The sequence below is a fragment of the Rhinopithecus roxellana genome, chromosome 19, assembly GCF_007565055.1.
Source record: "Rhinopithecus roxellana isolate Shanxi Qingling chromosome 19, ASM756505v1, whole genome shotgun sequence".
Taxonomy (NCBI): Eukaryota; Metazoa; Chordata; class Mammalia; order Primates; family Cercopithecidae; genus Rhinopithecus; species Rhinopithecus roxellana.
Window position 1 is genome coordinate 7,237,437 of NC_044567.1, and position 17,616 is coordinate 7,255,052.

The following is a 17,616-nucleotide window of genomic DNA, read 5'->3' on the forward strand; positions in this document are numbered from 1 at the left end:
GCTCCTGAGTAGCTGGGATTACAGGCACCCGCCACCACGCCCGGCTAAATTTTTTATTTTTAGTGGAGAAGGGGTTTCACCACGTAGGCCAAGCTGGTCGCGAACTCCTGACCTGAAGTGATCTGCCCGCCTCGGCCTCCCAAGGCGAGTATTACCTAGTATTACCAGCGTGAGCTGCGCCCGGACGTAGAAGAGATTAACAGAAAAATCCGTTAACCTCTTCTACCTCCCAATTCCCAAAACCCAACCGAGACCTCTGCGCCTCCCTTCCTCCTCCCAGCCCCTCCCTGCCCCGAGTCCGCCTCTCCCGGTGCAGCTCCGCCCCCATCCCGAGGCGGGGCCCCATAGATGGAGAGAAGTGGGAGAGGTCGGAGCCCCGCCTTCTCTACACAGGAAAGCTCAGTGGCCCCCAAGTCAGGATGTCCCAAGCTTGGGTCACCGGCCTCGCGCCCACCTTGCTGCTCAGCCTGCTGGCTGGCCCCCAAAAGGTGAGACTTGGGAGGTAGGGTTGTGGAACTTTCGGGCCCTACCCTTGTAGGTCAGGAGCCTGCTTCTGGAGCCTGGTGCCACCTTCCATAATCAGGATTTCCTCCTGACCTCGCACAATTAGCAACTTCCTTTCTCTCTTTGCTGTGGAGGTGGAGGTGGAGGTGGAGGTGGGGGCAGCGGAGGAGGCTCTGGGAGAGCCTAGGTTCTCCCACCTCTGAGGCGGATCCTGTGGTGGGAACTGGCCACCACCCGCCACCTATCTGACACCTGGCACCTTTCTGTGAATAGGGACTTTGGACCTCGTATTAGCCCCAGCTTATCCTTCCAGCTCCTTCCTGCCGGAGGTCTGGACACCTGGGCCAGCATGTAGCCCCAGCTCTGTTCCTCCAGTGCTGGGGGACCCTGGAATGTCCCCACCCTCTTTGGGACTGTGTCTCTGCTTGTTCTCTAGGGGAGAGAAGGCTCCCTCGTCCCCTTCTAGGGGTGAGTAATCACAGCCTGTGGTGGGATTTGACCTGGCTGCCTGACCAAGGCTGGGGAGACCTCTGAAATCTGATTTTGAGAGGGAGGTGTAGGCTTCTAGTGCTCCCTGGGCCCTTCTGTTCCTCCCAGGTAAAGTCTACAGGTGATGGGGGAAGACTGTCTGGTCCTGGGGTGGGTGATTATCCTGGGAACAGAGACGGGTCTAGAACATGCATTTGTGACTTACTTCCATTTGAGAACCAGAGGGAAGTCAGGGCCTGCTCCCAGAACAGGGTACCTTTGACACATCTGGGCTGAGCTTTCAGAGTGGCTCTGCCAAAACCCTTCCATGGAGCTGGGTTAGTGACCAAGGTGTTCCTTCTAAATCACTGGGCAGTCAGTTTGTGTCAATGCTGGGCTGGGCATCCTCTGGTTTACCCCTCCCACCAACCCCAGGGGTGAGGTGCTGTTAATGCCTTTAATTCTGGAGTTAAGTAAGCTGAGATTTACTTACTCCCAGCCCAAGACCACCCTGATGCTCCATAAAACTCAGCCTCTGAACCACCCCAGACAAGACTACCCCCTTGTTAAAATGTGGGGAGACAATCTGGGAGAAGAGCTCCTCCCCATCCCAAACCAGAACTTGAGACTAATTTACTAAACCTGTTAATTATCCATCTCTTCTTAGTTGGGATCCAGGAAAAGGACAAGGGCCAGAGTGGGGTCTGAGGGGGAAGGGGTGCTGCTGAGTGCCTGGATGGACCCCTCGTTTTTTTTTTTTTTAATTTAAAAAATAGAGGCTGGGTGCAGTGACTCACGCCTGTAATCCCAGCACTTTGGGAGGCCGAGGCAGGCCGATCATAAGGTTAGGAGTTTGAGACCAGCCTGACCAACAACCCCATCTCTACCAAAAATACAAAAATTAGCTGGGTATGGTGGCACGTGCCTATAATCCCAGCCACTTGGGAGGCTGAGGCAGAAGAATCACTTGAACCTGGGAGGCGGAGGTTGCAGTGAGCCGAGATCACACCACTGCACTCCAGTCTGGGTAACAGTCTGAGACTCTGTCTCAGAAAAAAAAAAAAAAAAATAGAGATAGGGTCTCGCTATGTTGGCCAGGTTGCTCTTAAACTCCTGGCCTCAAGCAATCCACCCACCTCAGCCTCCCAAAGTACTTAGGATTGCAGAGATGAGGCACCGCGCCCAGCCTGTCTCCAATTCTATAGTCATTCCTGTGTGCTGTGTGATTTGGATTCACAGACTCACCCTCTCTGGGCCAACCTGCAGGGGTTCCTTCCTGTTCCTGTCCCCACAAGGGGACAAAGCCTGTGAGATGGTACTCAGCCCGGGACTGAGCATGGAAAAGGGGAATTACCCCAACTATTATCGGCTATCACTGGTATTCTTATCTTTACTGTTGTGATTTGCAATTGAAATATTTCAAGTAAAGGTATAAAGATAAAGATAATGGTGGTTTGCCAAAGCTGGCGTCCTACTTTTAGCCTTGGTTGTTTGTCCCAGGAGGCTAGGGTGAGGTGACAGATGCCCTCCCCCACCACCCATTTCCTATGTTCTGGCACCTACATCCCTCCCCCACAGTCTGGGAGCAGCAAGGATGAAATGAAACCAGGTAATTGATGAATGTACGTTCATTCATTCTGCAATTATTTTGACTAGTGAGTTTTCAACAATGATGTAGCAAAAATCCCTGCCCTCGCGGAGTTTGCCTTTGACACAACTGAAGGACAATTAACAAGATAAAGTAAATATATAGTATGTTAGATGTTGATAAGAGATGTGGAGAAAAAGTAAGCACACTAAGAGGAAGGAGAGTGGTTGTAATTTTAAATAAGGTAACCAGAGAGGGAGGAGCTGGAGCCAGCCTTGCAGCCACCTAGAAGAGTATTCCAAATCAGTGCAGCTTTGACACACAATTGCTATCAATGGAGCGAAATTCCGTAAGATGCCCTGGCTGCCCTGCAGACCTAGTTTAGAAGAGGGAGAAGCTGATTCGGGAGGCGGGGTCCTGGCAGCTTTGCAGAGCATGGAATCCCCTAGGCAGGGATCTGAAGGATGAATGGAGGCTCAGACAGGTGTAAAACAGCCAGGTATGTTCAGGGAACTCCCAGTGGGTGTGTGTGAGAGGAAGAGAAAGAACTAGGGGAAGCGAAAGGGGAGGGAGTGCAGCTGCCCACTGGGGGGTCTCTACCCCAGAGAGCCACCAAAGGCGGCTTCCAGCAAGGTTTTTTGGTGATGAGATTTGCATTATAGGAAGAGTGCTCCTGCCCACAGTGTCTGCAGTGACAGGGTGGGAGACAGAAAGTCGCTAGTGCCCTGAGCCATGGGTGTCACGGCAGAAGCCGAGTTGGAAGGGTGGTCAGAAGGGATGAGCTTATAAACCCGGGGGTGATGGAATGTGCTGAGAGAGTAAGGGCAGCTGGGGCCAGCCAGGGGTCAGCTGGGCTCCAAGCACTGACCTGGGAACATAGTAGAGAGTGAGGTGGGGAGTGACTTGCAGGAAGAGGCTGAGTCTACTGGGGACCTGCTGCCTGTGAGGTACCTGGGTAGCATCTGAATGGAGACCCCACTCCCACTATCCCCAGTTTATGACCCCGACTTCTCTCTTTTCTTCCACAGGTTGCAGCCAAATGTGGTTTCACCTCGTAAGTCTGGAAGCCATAATTTCCAATCTGGGGAGTGGGGAGGAGCAACCCAAATCATGCCCTGCATGCCTTGTAGGGTGTGGGGGGCCAGAAACCCCATCCATCCTCACCCACTCCCAATCCAGCCAGAAACTGTCCCCCCACTTTCCCAGCCAAAGAGGGAGACCTCACCCTCTCTCTCCACCAACGAACCCAGGGACTTCCACACTTGGGGGCAGGTCTGTAGCTGGATCCCGGTCCTTCCTACTGCAGTGCCAGGCTGTCTCCCCTCTGAGGGTCCCCTGGGTAGAAGGCAGGGGGCTAACCCTCATAGAGAAATCCCAGAAGCCTGAGCACAGGGGTGGGGCTTGGTAAGGGTCACTGGGCAGAAAAGTGTTTCCGTTAGGTCAGCACTGGGTGTTCTGAAAGCACCCATTCTCTGACTCCTCATACTCCATGGGCACCAGCGAGGACTTTCTCTTCCTGGACATGCCGTGTGGCCTCTTTCCCCACACCTCCTTAGAGCTGGATGAGCGGTGTCATGGCCGCTGCTATGTCCCCATCCCCATACCTGCCTGCTGAGGTCAACAGGATACTTCTTCCACCCATGTTACAGATGAGGGGCGTGGGGCCCAATAGGGAGCCGGACTGGGCGTGAGTGCACACGCCCTTCCCCAGAGTCCTCCTACTGAGCTCAGAGGGGGCCATACCCTCCACCCCACTAAGGGGTGGCTTGGTGCCATGAGCATATTGGGTGTGTTTTGGGGAGGCTGGGATCCTTCTGCCTCTCCATTCTGGTGCCAACAGCTTCTCCTTGCCCTTTTCTGTGCCCTCCGTCCAGCAACTGCCCCAAAGGATTCAAATGCTGTGGTGACAGCTGCTGCCAGGAGAACGAAATCTTCCCTGTCCCCGTGAGGTGAGCCCAGGTCCAGCTCCTCTGGGCGCAGTCCTTGGAGGGACCTGGTCCACACAGGGCAAGGCCAGGCACCTGCCGAGGGGGCAGTGTGGGCGGCGGGAGCGGGGAGGTGTGGTGGCCTGGAGACTCAGGGTGCTCTTGGTGGTCCCCACCCCAGGATCTTCGTCATCATCTTCCTGGTCTTCCTGTCCCTCTTTTGCATCTGTGGTCTGGCTAAGTGCTTCTGTCGCAACTGCAGAGAACCGGAGCCAGACGCCCCAGTGGATTGCCGGGGGCCCCTGGAACTGCCCTCCATCATCCCTCCAGAGAGGGTCAGAGTATCCCCCTCTGCATCCCCACCCCCCTACAGTGAGGTGGGTGTCTCATCCCTATCCCTAGTCCCCAGGGTGGCCGGCTGTGCAGCAGGGACAGTGGAGGGCCCTTCGACCCTGGAGGGCACTCTGCACCCAGCATTGGGTCACCCCTCTCCCTGGTAACCATGCCTCAGCTGGCAGCGGAGAATGGTGGCCAGGGCCAGGACCCAGAAGACTGAATTCCCTCTTTTCCCTGCAGGTGATTCTGAAGCCCAGCCTGGGCCCAACTCCCACAGAGCCACCCCCTCCCTACAGCTTCAGGCCTGAAGAATGTACCGGGGGTCAGAGGGGCATTGACAACCTGGCCTTCTGAGTCACCTCCTGCCTGGAAGCTTGCGATCAGCAGCCTCCTCCCCAGTGCCTCCTGGATCAAGCTAGAGACTGCTGGCACCCCAGGAATGTCCCTGCCCATCCTGCCATGTCTCTGTTCATTCTTGGATTTAAGTTATTACTTTTTCTGCCTGTTTCCACCCCAGCTACCTCTCTTGTCCTGAGGGTTAGGCTGGAGTGACAGTATCTGCCCCCCAACCAACTCAAGAAAGAGGATGCCAGAAGGAAAATGCCAACCATTGGAGGTGCCCAACAGCAGAATGGGCTACTCTGAGGGGTAGTAAGAGCCCCATTTCTGGAGGTATGCAAATCTTGACTGGACAGCCAGCTCCGAGATTTTATCAGGGGACTTCTATACCTGTGGGACATTGGACTGGATGAGCTCTGAGCCAGCTTCCACTCCTACTACCTGAATAGAGAACTCACTGTACCCACCCACAACACAGGATAAACACATGTCCTCACTGAATGTTACTGATCATGGCTGAGGGCCTGCCTCTGGCTGTGTGGGGAGGTGGGTGGAGAGGTGAGTCCAGACACTGCTGGGGGGTCCGGTGAGGGGGTCGCTGTGCCACAATCCCACCACTGATGAGCCTTCTGGGAGGACAGTCCATCCGTGGGCTGCTCTTGGGGAGACGCTTGTTCTAGATGCTTTGGCTGCCTGTTTTATGATGTCTCTGTGTGCCAAAGAGCCTGGAAATGGGGTGCGCGTGTCCCTTGTGAGGGTTTCCCAATCCCTTCTGCCCACAGCTTCCCTGGGACACATGGAGCCCAGCTCTCTGGCTGTCTTACCGTGAGTTGTGAGAAGTTGGCTGCGAGGAGTTGGGTCCAGGAAGCAGCCCTGGGACAGCCCATTCTGCTGTTGATAGCAGGAAACCACCTGCTGGGAGACGATGGGGGTGGGGAGAAGCCCAGGAGAGCAGTGGGTGGAGCTGGGCATCTGTGGAGTGGGGCTTTAGGAGACCTTGAACGGCCCCACCCTGGAATCTCCTACAGGGAGGGGAGATGGCAGGTTCCACCCTTCTCTTCCAGCCCCACCTGTGGGAGTTAAGCCCTAGGGGAAGAGTCTTCACATGGGGGCCTGGCATAGTCATGCAGAATGGGGCAGGACAGTGCCAGTGCCTTGGGACTCAGATGGGACTGGGTGCCTCTACCCTGATTTTTGCCTTTGTACTGCGCCCTCACAGTCCACTTAATGCCAGCCTCCTTCTTCAGGCAGAGGACCCCGTGTCAATGCTGGCCGAAGCTCCCAGGAGGATTGGAGGTAGAATTGGCCCTCATGTGCCAGCAGGGGTGCCTCCTTTAGTGCTCTCCCAATAATGCAATCCTGGAGGCATCAGTACGCAGGCAGTTGGCAGAGTTGGGGGCTGTTTGATGGCACAGGCAGCCCCAAAGATGCCAGGAACAGGGACTGTCTGGGTGTGGGTTCCCAGTGGAGATAGGGTCCTGGAAGGAGTGCAGCAGTTACTGACAAGATAGTGCCAGGGTTGGCTGTAGGAGAATGAGCCCAAGCGTAAGTGGAAGTTTCCCGTTACTTTCAGGGATTGGTCAGGGGTGGCAGAAAACATGTGGGTTCTTGGTGTAGATGTGGCTAGTTCCAATGAGAGAAGTCCTGGAGCTGATGTTACCCTCACCGTGATAGCAGGGGGATGTTGAGAAATGGGCTTGGCAGACCTGGAGGAGAAGTTACTCGGTCCGGATGTTGTCTTCCTTTCATCACAGGGCCTTTAACTCCTCCTAAGGAGTAGCAGAGTGGCCCGAGGGAAAGTGGCCCTCCTGAAACCTAGTGTTGCTGTGACCTGGTGACAGAAATGGAAACCTCTGTGTCTCTGGTCATCCTTGGTGGGAGTGGAAATGGTGTCACCTTTCTAGAGGGCCATCTGGCACCATGCAATCATGCCACAGATGTTTACAAAACTCCTGCTATCTAGGAAGCACTATACCTGGCACTGGGTATCCATTAAAATGTAAATTGCACGTGACCTGGCAACTCCACTTCTAGAAAAGAGCCTTCAGAAGTGCTCATACAAAAGAGCTCAATATAAGTATCAGGCACTAACCCATTGTGCCACCAGAGCTCCCTATGCAGCCTTTTAAAAGAATAAATAGGATCTGTAACACCAACCCTGCAAAGCATCCATCACTTATTGTTACAGAGAAAAGGCAAGTTGCAGGAACTGCCTATGATCTCAGTTTGTAAGGGTATAACCCATACATATTTTATTTTATATATGTCTATTTTTTCTTTGCAAATATGTAGATAAGATCTAGAAGGATATAAACCAATCACTCACCACACTTCCAATAGCTGTTGGCCCCAGGAGTGGGATGTAGGCAGCGAATTGCAAGCGGGGCTTCTTCCTTTATATGTTTTGGCACTGTGTGTTTTTTACAATCAGCAAGCATTGCTTTCGTCAATTTAAAGAGATTTGTTTACTGGAAACTGTAGGCAGCTTTAGAAGTTTATGAAAATTCACCTTGTGAACTTTGATCAATGGCAGCTGATAAATTATCAGCCCTGGTATGCGGAAGAGAATACAAGGACTTTAGACTGTGGTACCCACCTGCCATGGATGTGACTCAGGGGATAGACACATGATGGGAAAGCCTGAACGCCTGCCAGACATGCATGAAGCCCACGTCTCAGACCTACGCAGGACTTACGAGGTGAAGGGGTGATCTGCCCCTCCACACCTGTGGGCGTTTCTCGTTAGGTGGAACAAGAGACTTGAGAAAAGAAATGAGACACAGAGATAAAGTATAAAGAAAGAAAAAGTGGGCCCAGGGGACCGGCGCTCAGCATACTGAGGACCCACGCCAGCAGCGGTCTCTGAGTTCCCTCAGTATTTGTTGATCATTATCTTTACCATCTTAGAAAAAGGGAAGTGGCAGGATAATAGGATCCTCTTAGGGAGAAGGTCAGCAGTAAGACATATGAATAAAGATCTCTGTGACATGAATAAGTTTAAGGAAAAGTGCTGTGCCTTTATATGCATATGCAAACATCTCCGTAAACCTTTTTAGTGCATAAAGAGCAGCATTGCTGCTAGCACGTCCCACCTTCAGCCCTAAGGCGCTTTTCTCCTTTCTCAGTAAATAGAACACACAATCGGGTTTTACACCGAGATGTTCCATTGGTCAGGGACGGGCCGGAGACAGATGCTTTTCTCTATCTCAACTACCAAGAGGCCTTCTTTCCTCTTAATACTAGTACTCCTCAGCACAGACCCCTCACGGGTGTCAGGCTGGGGGATGATTAGGTCTTTCCCTTCCCATGAGGTCATATCACATGGGGAGAAACCTTGGACAATACCTGGCTTTCCTAGGCAGAGGTTCCTGCGACCTTCTGCAGTGTATGTGTCCCTGGGTACTTGAGATTAAGAGAATGGTAATGACTTTTAACCAGCAGGTTGCCTTCAGGCACTTGTTTAACAAAGCACATTCTGCACAGCCCAAAATCCGTTAAACCTTGAGTCACCACAGCACATGTCTCTTGCAAGGACAAGGTCGGGGGTAGGGTCACAGATTAACAGCATCTCAAATACAGAACAAAATGGAGTCTCTTATGTCTACTTCTTTCTATATAGACACAGTAACAGTCTGATCTCTCTTTCTTTTCCCCACAATGAGGTGTATAATGAATGAGAGAAACAGTGAGCTGGTTGGTTGGGTGAGTGAGCAGCTTCACAGTGGTGGAGAACTCATCCCTCATGGCTGGTTTAGTCGCTCAAAGCCAGTGAGTGAATAATGAAAGATGGAATGAATGAAGGAAGATTAAATGAGTGCATCAATGAATGAATGAATGAGGAGATCCGCCACCAGATATTTGTAAAGAAACAGTCTAGGCCGGGCGCGGTGGCTCACGCCTGTAATCCTAACACTTTGGGAGGCCAAGGCGGGTGAATCACAAGGTCAGGAGATCGAGACCACAGTGAAACCGTCTTTACCAAAAATACAAAAAATTAGCCAGGCGCGGTGTCGGGTGTCTGTAGTCCCAGTTACTCAGGAGGCTGAGGCAGGAGGATGGCGTGAACCCAGGAGGCGGAGCTTGCAGTGAGCCGAGATCGCGCCACTGCACTCCAGCCTGGGCGACAGAGCGAGACTCTGTCTCAAAAAAAAAAAAAAAAAAGAAACACAGTCTAGTTAATATCAAGGAGATGTTCCTCGTGGCTGTGCACTTGAATTTCTATCTGCAGGGACTCCCCAGAGGACTGGGAAATGCAGGAAAGGCTGTAGGGTGGGGGGCATGTTGAAGGGGGAGGGCCTTAAGGCACTTGCTCCAGGGATGCAGGAGGGGAGGAGAAGGGCTGCTGCTGAGGGAAGTGAGGAGGGGGATAAACACCAGCAGGAATCTTACCTCACCCTCCAGCTGAGATGCAGAACTCCAGCTTCCGACATTTCGCCTTCTGTATCCAACATCTCCAGGCGTTGGTGTGACCATTTGTACAGTGAAGAGGGTGGCCCCTTCTGGCTCTGGTGGGATGTAGCTCTGAATCCAAAGTTGGGAAGGGGCCTGCCACGGGGGCTCATGCCTGTAATCCCAGCACTTTGGGAGGCTGAGGCGGGTAGATCACTTGAGGTCAGGAATTCGAGACCAGCCTGGACAACATGGTGAAATCCTCTTTACTAAAAACACAAATATTCGCTGGGTTTGCTGGTGGGCACCTGTAATCCCAGCTACTTGGGAAGCTAAGGCACGAAAACCCCTTGAACCTGGGTGGCAGAGGTTGCAGTGACCTGAGATCATGCCACTGTACTCCAGCCTGGGTGACAGAGTGAGACTCCATCTCAAAAACAAAAACAAAAAACAAAACAACAACAAAAAAAAAACAAACCAAAAGTTGGGAAGGACCAAATAAGAATATGCAGAGAAGCTCCTTAACACCAGCAGGCTTTCCTCCACTCTGCCTTGGCCACACTCTCAAGTGGACATACCTTATCTTGTCAGTCCTGATCACCTCAAGCCACTCTGAGCATCACCTCCTGTACTGGCAGTTCAGGTAGGTCCTGTATTACCACCACACCATGCCAGCAATTCTCTGAGCCCACCCAGCCCTCCGAGCCAGCGATCTTTGCCTGTTGGCAGCGCCATCACCATGTCCTTAAGCCATCCTTACAGTCACGACCCTGCATCCTTTACCCCTTTTCACCGATTCACTGTGCTCACCCAGAGCAACTCCAGACTCCAGCTGGATCCATCTATGGCTCAAGAACCAGCACCCGTGTGTGACTAGACTCATTTTCCAAATCACAACCAAGCGTCTCACGCGGGCCCTCGGTTCCTCCAATGCGCTTTCACATCTTCACTTCCTCGCTCTTGAAATGACTAATTTCAAATCTCCCACACCCCCAACCTCAATTTCTCCTGGTAGTGCCACCACAGGCTTCAGAGAAAAGGGGATGCAACCACACCAGCATACCTCACCTCTGTGCCCCATACCTGCCGCCCAGTATCCACGCGTGCTCCCTTCCCCCGCCATGTCGCGCTCCTCCAGCCTGCACAGGACCCCAGCCCTCCTGCTCCTTAGGGTGTGGCCCCCACAGTTGTCTCTTCAGAGCCTTTCTCCCCTTCCCCAGATCATTATCTTCCGCTTATAACATGCCCCGCCCTCCATCCTTTAGAAACTCTCCCTGGAGGCCGCCAGCTCCTCCAGCATCTGCTGTTTCACCTCCCCCCTCCCCACTTTCATTCTGTGCTGCTCCAATCAGCCTTTTGTCCCCACCAGTTACAGGAGATGACTCTCGTCCAGATCATCGGTGACCTACATGTCACTAAGGCCAAAGGTCCCTTCTCCGGCCCGTCTCTCAGTGGCTTTTGACATGCTTGGCCACGGCCTCGTTACGTGCTTTTCCAATGTCTCTGACTCCAACTTCCCCTGGTTTCCCTCCTCCACACGGCCTTCTCCTTCTCAGGAGCCTTCACTTCCCTGCTCCTCCTCTGCCCTCTCTCGGTGATGGCTGCCCCGGAGGTCTGTCTTGGGGTCTCCCGTCTTCGTCTTTGTTCATTCCCGTAGTGGCTGTCATCCCGATCTGCGGCTTCACAGACCATCTCCGGTCTGATGAATCTCAAGGCTTTATCTCCCGCCAAGACTTCTCCTTAGGACTCAGACTCACCTATTTAACTACCTCACACCTCCTCTTGGATGCCTAATGAGCATCTCCCAGCCAAAAGTAGGCTCGAATTTCCCTCCACCACCCCCTCAAATCCAGTCCTTCCCAAGGTCTCCCATCATAAATAGATGGTGCTCCCCATTCGCCCAGTTGTGTAGGCTAAAACACTAAGAAGTTATTGTGATTTCTCTTTCCCTCACCCCGTCATCCTGACAGTGCTGCCTCCAAAATAGACCTAGGCCCACTTATTACCATTTCACGGTTACAGACCTTGACCAAGTCACCTTCATCCCTAGCCCAGCCTTTCCTAATGACCTTCTACCTGATTTCTGCCTCCAGGCTTGTCTCCATCTCGCCCCCTGCAGTTTATCCCACACACTGCACTTAGGGAGATCTCTCTAAAGCGCAAACAAGACATGCTATTCCTGTGCTTAAGATGCTCCAATGAGGCGGAGGTTACAGTGAACCGAGATCATGCCACTGCACTGCAGCCTGGGTGACACAGCGAGACTCTGTCTAAAAAAAAAAAAAAATCCTCCAATGGGCCAGGTGCAGTGGCTCACTCCTATAATACCAGCACTTCAGGAGGCCACAGTGGGAGGGAGGATGGCTTGAGCCCAGGAGTTCAAGACCAGCCTGGGCAACATAAAGAGACCCCCTGTCTCTACACAAAATATGTTTGTATTTTTTGGCTTCACTCTTGGTGGTGCGAGCCTGTGGTCCCAGCTATTCGATGGCAGGGTGGGGTCGGGGGGAGGTGGGGAAGGGGGAAACTGAGGTGGGAGGATTGCTTAAGAGATCAAGAAGTTGAGGCTGCAGTGAGCTGTGATCCCACCACCGCACTCCAGCCTGGGTGACAGAGCGAGACCCTATCTCAAAAAAAAAAGAAAGAAAAAAGTTGCCCATTGCGCTTGGAATAAACTTCAAACCCCTGACTGTAGCTGGCAGGACTTAGGCGGTGTGGCTCCTCCCTTGCCCTCCAGCATCTTCTCCTACTTCTCCCTCCCTTCTCACTGTATCGCAGCCACAGTTGCCTTCTCTCTGGGACTTGACTATCCCAAATCTTGGCCTGGCCCAGGGCCTTTGATGGCTTTTCTGCTTAGAACTTCCCTCCCTCCCAACTCCCTCCTCCCAGTCTTCACAGGGCTGCTGTATTTTCACCATTCAGGTTCCCAGAGGAGTCAGCATGTGCAAAGGCCTGAGGAGGGAAGGAGCTTGGGGGCTGGAGAAACTTAAAAGAGACCCCTTCCTTCCTTCAAAACCCCCTAAAATTTTGCACAGTTTGGTGGTGGCATGTACCTGTAGTCCCAGCTACTCTGCAGGCTGAAGCGGGAGGATCAAGTGATCCCAGGAGTTCAAGGTTGCAGTACACCATGACTGCACTTGTGAGCAGCCACCGCACTCCAGCCTCGGCAACCTAAAAAATAAAAACCCCTTGTGGGGGCGGGGTGGCTCAGGCCTGTAATCCCAGCACTTTGGGAGGTCTAGGCGGGAGGGTAGCTTGAGCCCAGAAGTTCAAGACTAGCCTGGGCAACAAAGCGAAACCCCATCTCTACAAAAAATAAATAAAAATAAAATACCCCAAGAGTATTAAAAGAGGGTTTTGTGTTTCCTCAGGCTGCTGTAGCAAAGAACCACAGAGTAGGTGGCTTAAAAGAGAAGAAACTTATTATCTCTCAGTTCTGGAGGCCAGAAGTCTGAAATCCAAGCATGGTTAGGGTTGCCCTTGCCTATCTTTTGGCGGCTGCTGGCAACCCTGGGTGTCCCTTGGCTTGTGGCTGCCCTCCAGACTCTGCCTCTACAGCACAGAGCATCCCCTCCCTTCCTCCCTCCCTTCCTTCCTTCTTCCTTCCTTCCTTGCTCCCTTCCTTCCCCTGCCTGCCTTCCCTGTCTTCCTCTCTCCCTCTCTTTCTCTCTCTCCCTCCCTGCCTCCCTCCTTTCTTTTCTTTCTTTCTTTCTTTCTTTCTTTCTTTCTTTCTTTCTTTCTTTCTTTCTTTCTTTCTTTCTTCTTTCCCTTCCCTTCCCTTCCCTTCCCCTCCCCTCCCCTCCCTCCCCTCCCCTCCCCTTCCCCTCTCCTCCCCTCCCCTCCCCTCCCCTCCTTCCTTCCTTCTTTCTTTTTTCAGAGACAAGGTCTCGCTCTGTCACCCAGGCTGGAGTGCAGTGGGGTGATTATAGCTCACTGCAGCCTGGAACTCCTGGGCTTGAGCAATCTTCCTGCCTCAGCCTCCCGACCCAGCCTATCATTTTTTTCTGTGTCTATGCATAAGGACACTCTTCCTTGGATTTAGACTTCACCCTAATCTAGAATGATCTCATCTCAAGATCCTTATCTTAATTACACCTGAAAAGACCCTGATTTCAAATAAGGTCACACTCTTAGGTTTTGGCTGAAGAGACAAAATTTAACCGATGAGAGGGGATATATTTCCAGTCATTTTAATCTGGGTGGGATTGCTGCGGCAGGAGGACCTCAGAGGTTACCTGAAAAAGCATATCTGTAAGCACATTCCCTGAAAAACTAGCTATAGGTGATTTTTTTTTTTCTAGAGGATATTTTTTTAAAGGGTTGGGGGAGCATTTTGTGTTCAGATAAATTTGGAAAATGCTGCATACAACTCCCACACTAGAAGATTCACAGTTTACCTTAGTATATTAAAGGGCTGAGAATTCACGGTAGAGAAGCACTATGTATTTATGTAAAGCATCATTTCCCTAGTTTATTTCACCATAAAACCCCGTTTTCTTTCTCATAATCTCTGTAGCATTTTCAGATCCTATCAGCCTGTGGAAATTCAAGAGGAATGTTGATGTGACCCAACCTTGTCTTACTATAACTGAGAAGATCAACATCCAGAAAAGGACAAGTGACTCATCCAATGTCACACTGCTGAGAGGGTCGGAAGTCGATTTAAAACTCAGCCTCGGCCGGGCGCGGTGGCTCAAGCCTGTAATCCCAGCACTTTGGGAGGCCGAGACGGGCGGATCACGAGGTCAGGAGTTCGAGACCATCCTGGCTAACACGGTGAAACCCCGTCTCTACTAAAAAATACAAAAAAAAGCTAGCCGGGCGAGGTGGCTGGCGCCTGTAGTCCCAGCTACTTGGGAGGCTGAGGCAGGAGAATGGCGTAAACCTGGGAGGCGGAGCTTGCAGTGAGCTGAGATCCGGCCACTGCACTCCAGCCTGGGCGACAGCCAGACTCCCTCTCAAAAAAAAAACAAAACAAACAAAAAAAAAAACTTAGCCTCCTCAAAATGATAACGATGGAGACACATTAGTTGTTGATGGGGAGAGAGTGGGTGTGGCTACACAGAGGTCTCACCAGAGAGATCTATTTGATGAGGGAACAGTTCTGCCTTTTACTTGAAGTGGTAGTAGTTACACAAATTTGCGTGTGATAAAAACAATACAGAACTAGGCACATATGTTATACCCATGTCAGTTTTCCTAGCTTTGATACTTTACACAAGATGCAACCTTTGGAGGGCCAGACATGGTGGCTTACCCCTGTAATCCCAGCACTTTGGGAGGCTGAAGTAGGCAGACCACCTGAGGTCAGGAGTTCCAGACCAGCCTGGCCAACATAGTGAGACCCCATCTCTACTAAAAATACAAAAAGTTGCCAGGAGTGGTGGCACACACCTGTAGTGCCAGCTACTCTAGAGGGTGAAGCAAGAGAATTGCTCAAACGCAGGAGGCGGCGGTTGCAGTGAGCTGAGATCACACCACTGCATTCTAGCCTGGGGGACAAGAGCGAAACTCCGTCTCAGAAAAAAAAAAAAAAAAAAGATGTAACCCTTGGAGGACAGTGCCTCACAACTGTAATCCCAGTGCTTTGGGAGGCTGAGGCAGGAGGATTGTTTGAGCCCAGGAGTTCAAGACCAGTCTGTGCAATATAGTGAGACCCCGTCTCTAAAAAAATTAGCCAGGCATGGTGGCACATACCTATAGTCCCAGCTCATGGGCTAGGACTATGGGACTACTTGGGAGGCTGAGGTGGGAGGATCGCTGAAGCTCAGGAGTTCGAGGTTGCAGTGAACTATGATCATGCCACTGCACAGCAGCTTGGGCAACAGAGCAAGGACCTGTCTGGAAAAAAAAAAAATTGAGATAAATTTGGCAAAGAAAATTGGGACCTCTTTGTACTATCTTTGCAACTTCCTGTGAATCTATAATGGTTTCAAAATAAAAAGTATGAAAAATTGGTTTCCTGCCTCCAGCTTCCAGAGCTTTTAACACTGTCAAAGGTCATTAGATCAAGATTAGGTGTATACTATGCTATTCCTATGCCTTTAGTACCCAATAAAAAGCACAGTCTATGGGCTGGGTGCAGTGGCTCACGCCTGTAATCCCAACACTTTGGGAGGTTGAGGCAGGCAGATTACCTGAGGCCAGGATTTCGAGACCAGCCTGGCCAACATGGTGAAACCCATCTGTACTAAAAATACAAAAATTGGCTAGGCATGGTGGTGCACACCTGTAGTCCCAGCTACTCAGGAGGCTGAGGCAGGAGGATCACTTGAGCCCAGGGGGTCGAGACTGCAGTGAGCTGTGATCACTTTGGAGGCTCAAGAAGATAATTTTGTGTTTTGACACAGCAATACCAGAACTTTCAACAATTAGATTCAGAACAGGTTATGATGCACACATTTTTGCCACACGCCCTGTCGTCTGGCTTCTCTTGGAATCGTCTCCATTTGCCCCCACTCCTACCTACCCTCATTCACATAATGACTGTGGAACTGGGGCAGCCATTTCCTTTCCACACAATGTGATTCTGCTTCTCTGGCTACAGTTGACTGGTTCAGGGGTGGGCACTGATCCAATCTGGGCCAATCAGAGCTCTTCCCTGAGAATTTTCAATTTGGAGCTCAGGGAATCTGTCCAATCCTAGATTGCTCAGGTAGTAAAAGTGTGAGATGGAGATGGGGTCACTGGTGGCCATGTTAGCCCCTTATGTGAAAAAACCTAGTTGAGTGAGAAGAAATGAAGCCAACATTCAAAGGAAAGTAAAGATAGGAGACAGAGAGAAAGTCCTGTTAACCTTGCAATGCCTGTTTCTGTTTGTTTCTGAAATCCAGTTGCCTTACTATGGCCTGGCTAATCTTCCCTTCCTTGGCAACCACAAGCTAACACTTCCCTCATTTGGGTGTGTGTGTGTGTGTGCGCGCGCGTGTGTGTTGTTTTGTTTTGTCTTCATTTTCATTGTTTCAGACAGGGTCTTTCTCTGTCACCCAGGCTGGAGTGCAGTGGTGTGAACACAGCTCACTGCAGCCTCAACCTCCCAGGCTCAAGTGAACCTCCTGCCTCAGCCTCCCCAGTAGCTGGGATGACAGACACATGTCACCAAGCCTGGCTAATTTTTAAATTTTTTTTGTAGAGATGAGGTCTCACTATGTTGCTGACTGGCCTAGAACTCCTGGGCTCAACCAATCCTCTTTCCTCACCCTCCCAAAGTGCTGGGATTACAGGTGTGAGCCACAGCACCCAGCAACATATCTTATTTTGCTCAAGCTAGTTTGAGTTGTTTTATCGTCACTTGCAATCCAAAGAGCCTAAAGTAGCCTATAGACCAACTCCTTCACTTTACAGATGAAGAAATGAATTCCAAGAAAGTCCATGACATCCCTACGGCTGAGGTCAGTGGGTAGCTAGGCTAGAATTAAATTGCAAACATCCTGATGGGAACGCTCATTTGTTTTTGCACAGCCGTGGCTCCTGCCACGCCATGTGACATTTCCAAAGCCTGTCAAGATTTCCAAAGTCCTCAGTTGGAGAGAAATGCACCTGAACCTCCGCTTATCTACAAAACAAAGGGGAAAGGATAAAAATAGAAGACCCCCTGAAATATAACTGGAGATCTGGGACCTGGGGGATTGGTGCAGGAAGCTGAGAATGGAGAGAACAAAGTCAGATTTGTTAGAGGTGAAAACCGAAAGGACCCTACACTCTATTTGTGGCTGAGCTCTCACACAAGGAAGACAGGATCAAAGGAAGTCTTCAGCTCTTTGCAAAACTCTCATGCAGGATTCAGATTAAACTGAGCCAACAAATATCCTCCTAACCAAGGCTAAAAAGAGATCAGAGACCTACTCCAGCGTTGGCTGCCTGTGAATCCCCAAAACTCCCAGCCTTCCGAGGTCACCCTTACCTTTAATATAAAGTCGGGTGGCTCAAGGGAGGATCCAGATGCTTTTCCTGCGTGGTTGCACAGTTTCTTGCCAGTCCCCTTGGCTCCTACAGCTGACATTCTCCTCCTATCCCCCGACCCCAGCCTAGACACAGCGTTCTTCCTGCTCCGCCCACCCCCGACAA

At 51.3% G+C, this 17,616-nt stretch overlaps 1 protein-coding gene across 1 annotated transcript; it reads left to right on the plus strand.

The window, feature by feature from the left end:
- The first annotated feature begins 419 nt into the window (after positions 1-419).
- TMEM92 (transmembrane protein 92) lies at positions 420-5,661 on the plus strand. Its single transcript, XM_010386130.2, has 5 exons — positions 420-488; positions 3,589-3,614; positions 4,435-4,509; positions 4,667-4,862; positions 5,062-5,661. The coding sequence occupies exons 1-5, from the start codon at positions 420-422 to the stop codon at positions 5,173-5,175; spliced, it is 480 nt and encodes a 159-aa protein (XP_010384432.1). The 3' UTR covers positions 5,176-5,661.
- Positions 5,662-17,616: the final 11,955 nt, after the last annotated feature.

What these genes read in the sequence shown, in the direction of transcription:
- TMEM92 (XM_010386130.2), top strand. Translation starts at nt 420, where the DNA reads ATGTCCCAAGCTTGGGTCACCGGCCTCGCGCCCACCTTGCTGCTCAGC. An exon ending in TGCTGGCTGGCCCCCAAAAG is followed by an intron (nt 489 to 3,588) that starts GTGAGACTTGGG and finishes TTTCTTCCACAG; the next exon opens with GTTGCAGCCAAATGTGGTTT. An exon ending in GCCAAATGTGGTTTCACCTC is followed by an intron (nt 3,615 to 4,434) that starts GTAAGTCTGGAA and finishes CCCTCCGTCCAG; the next exon opens with CAACTGCCCCAAAGGATTCA.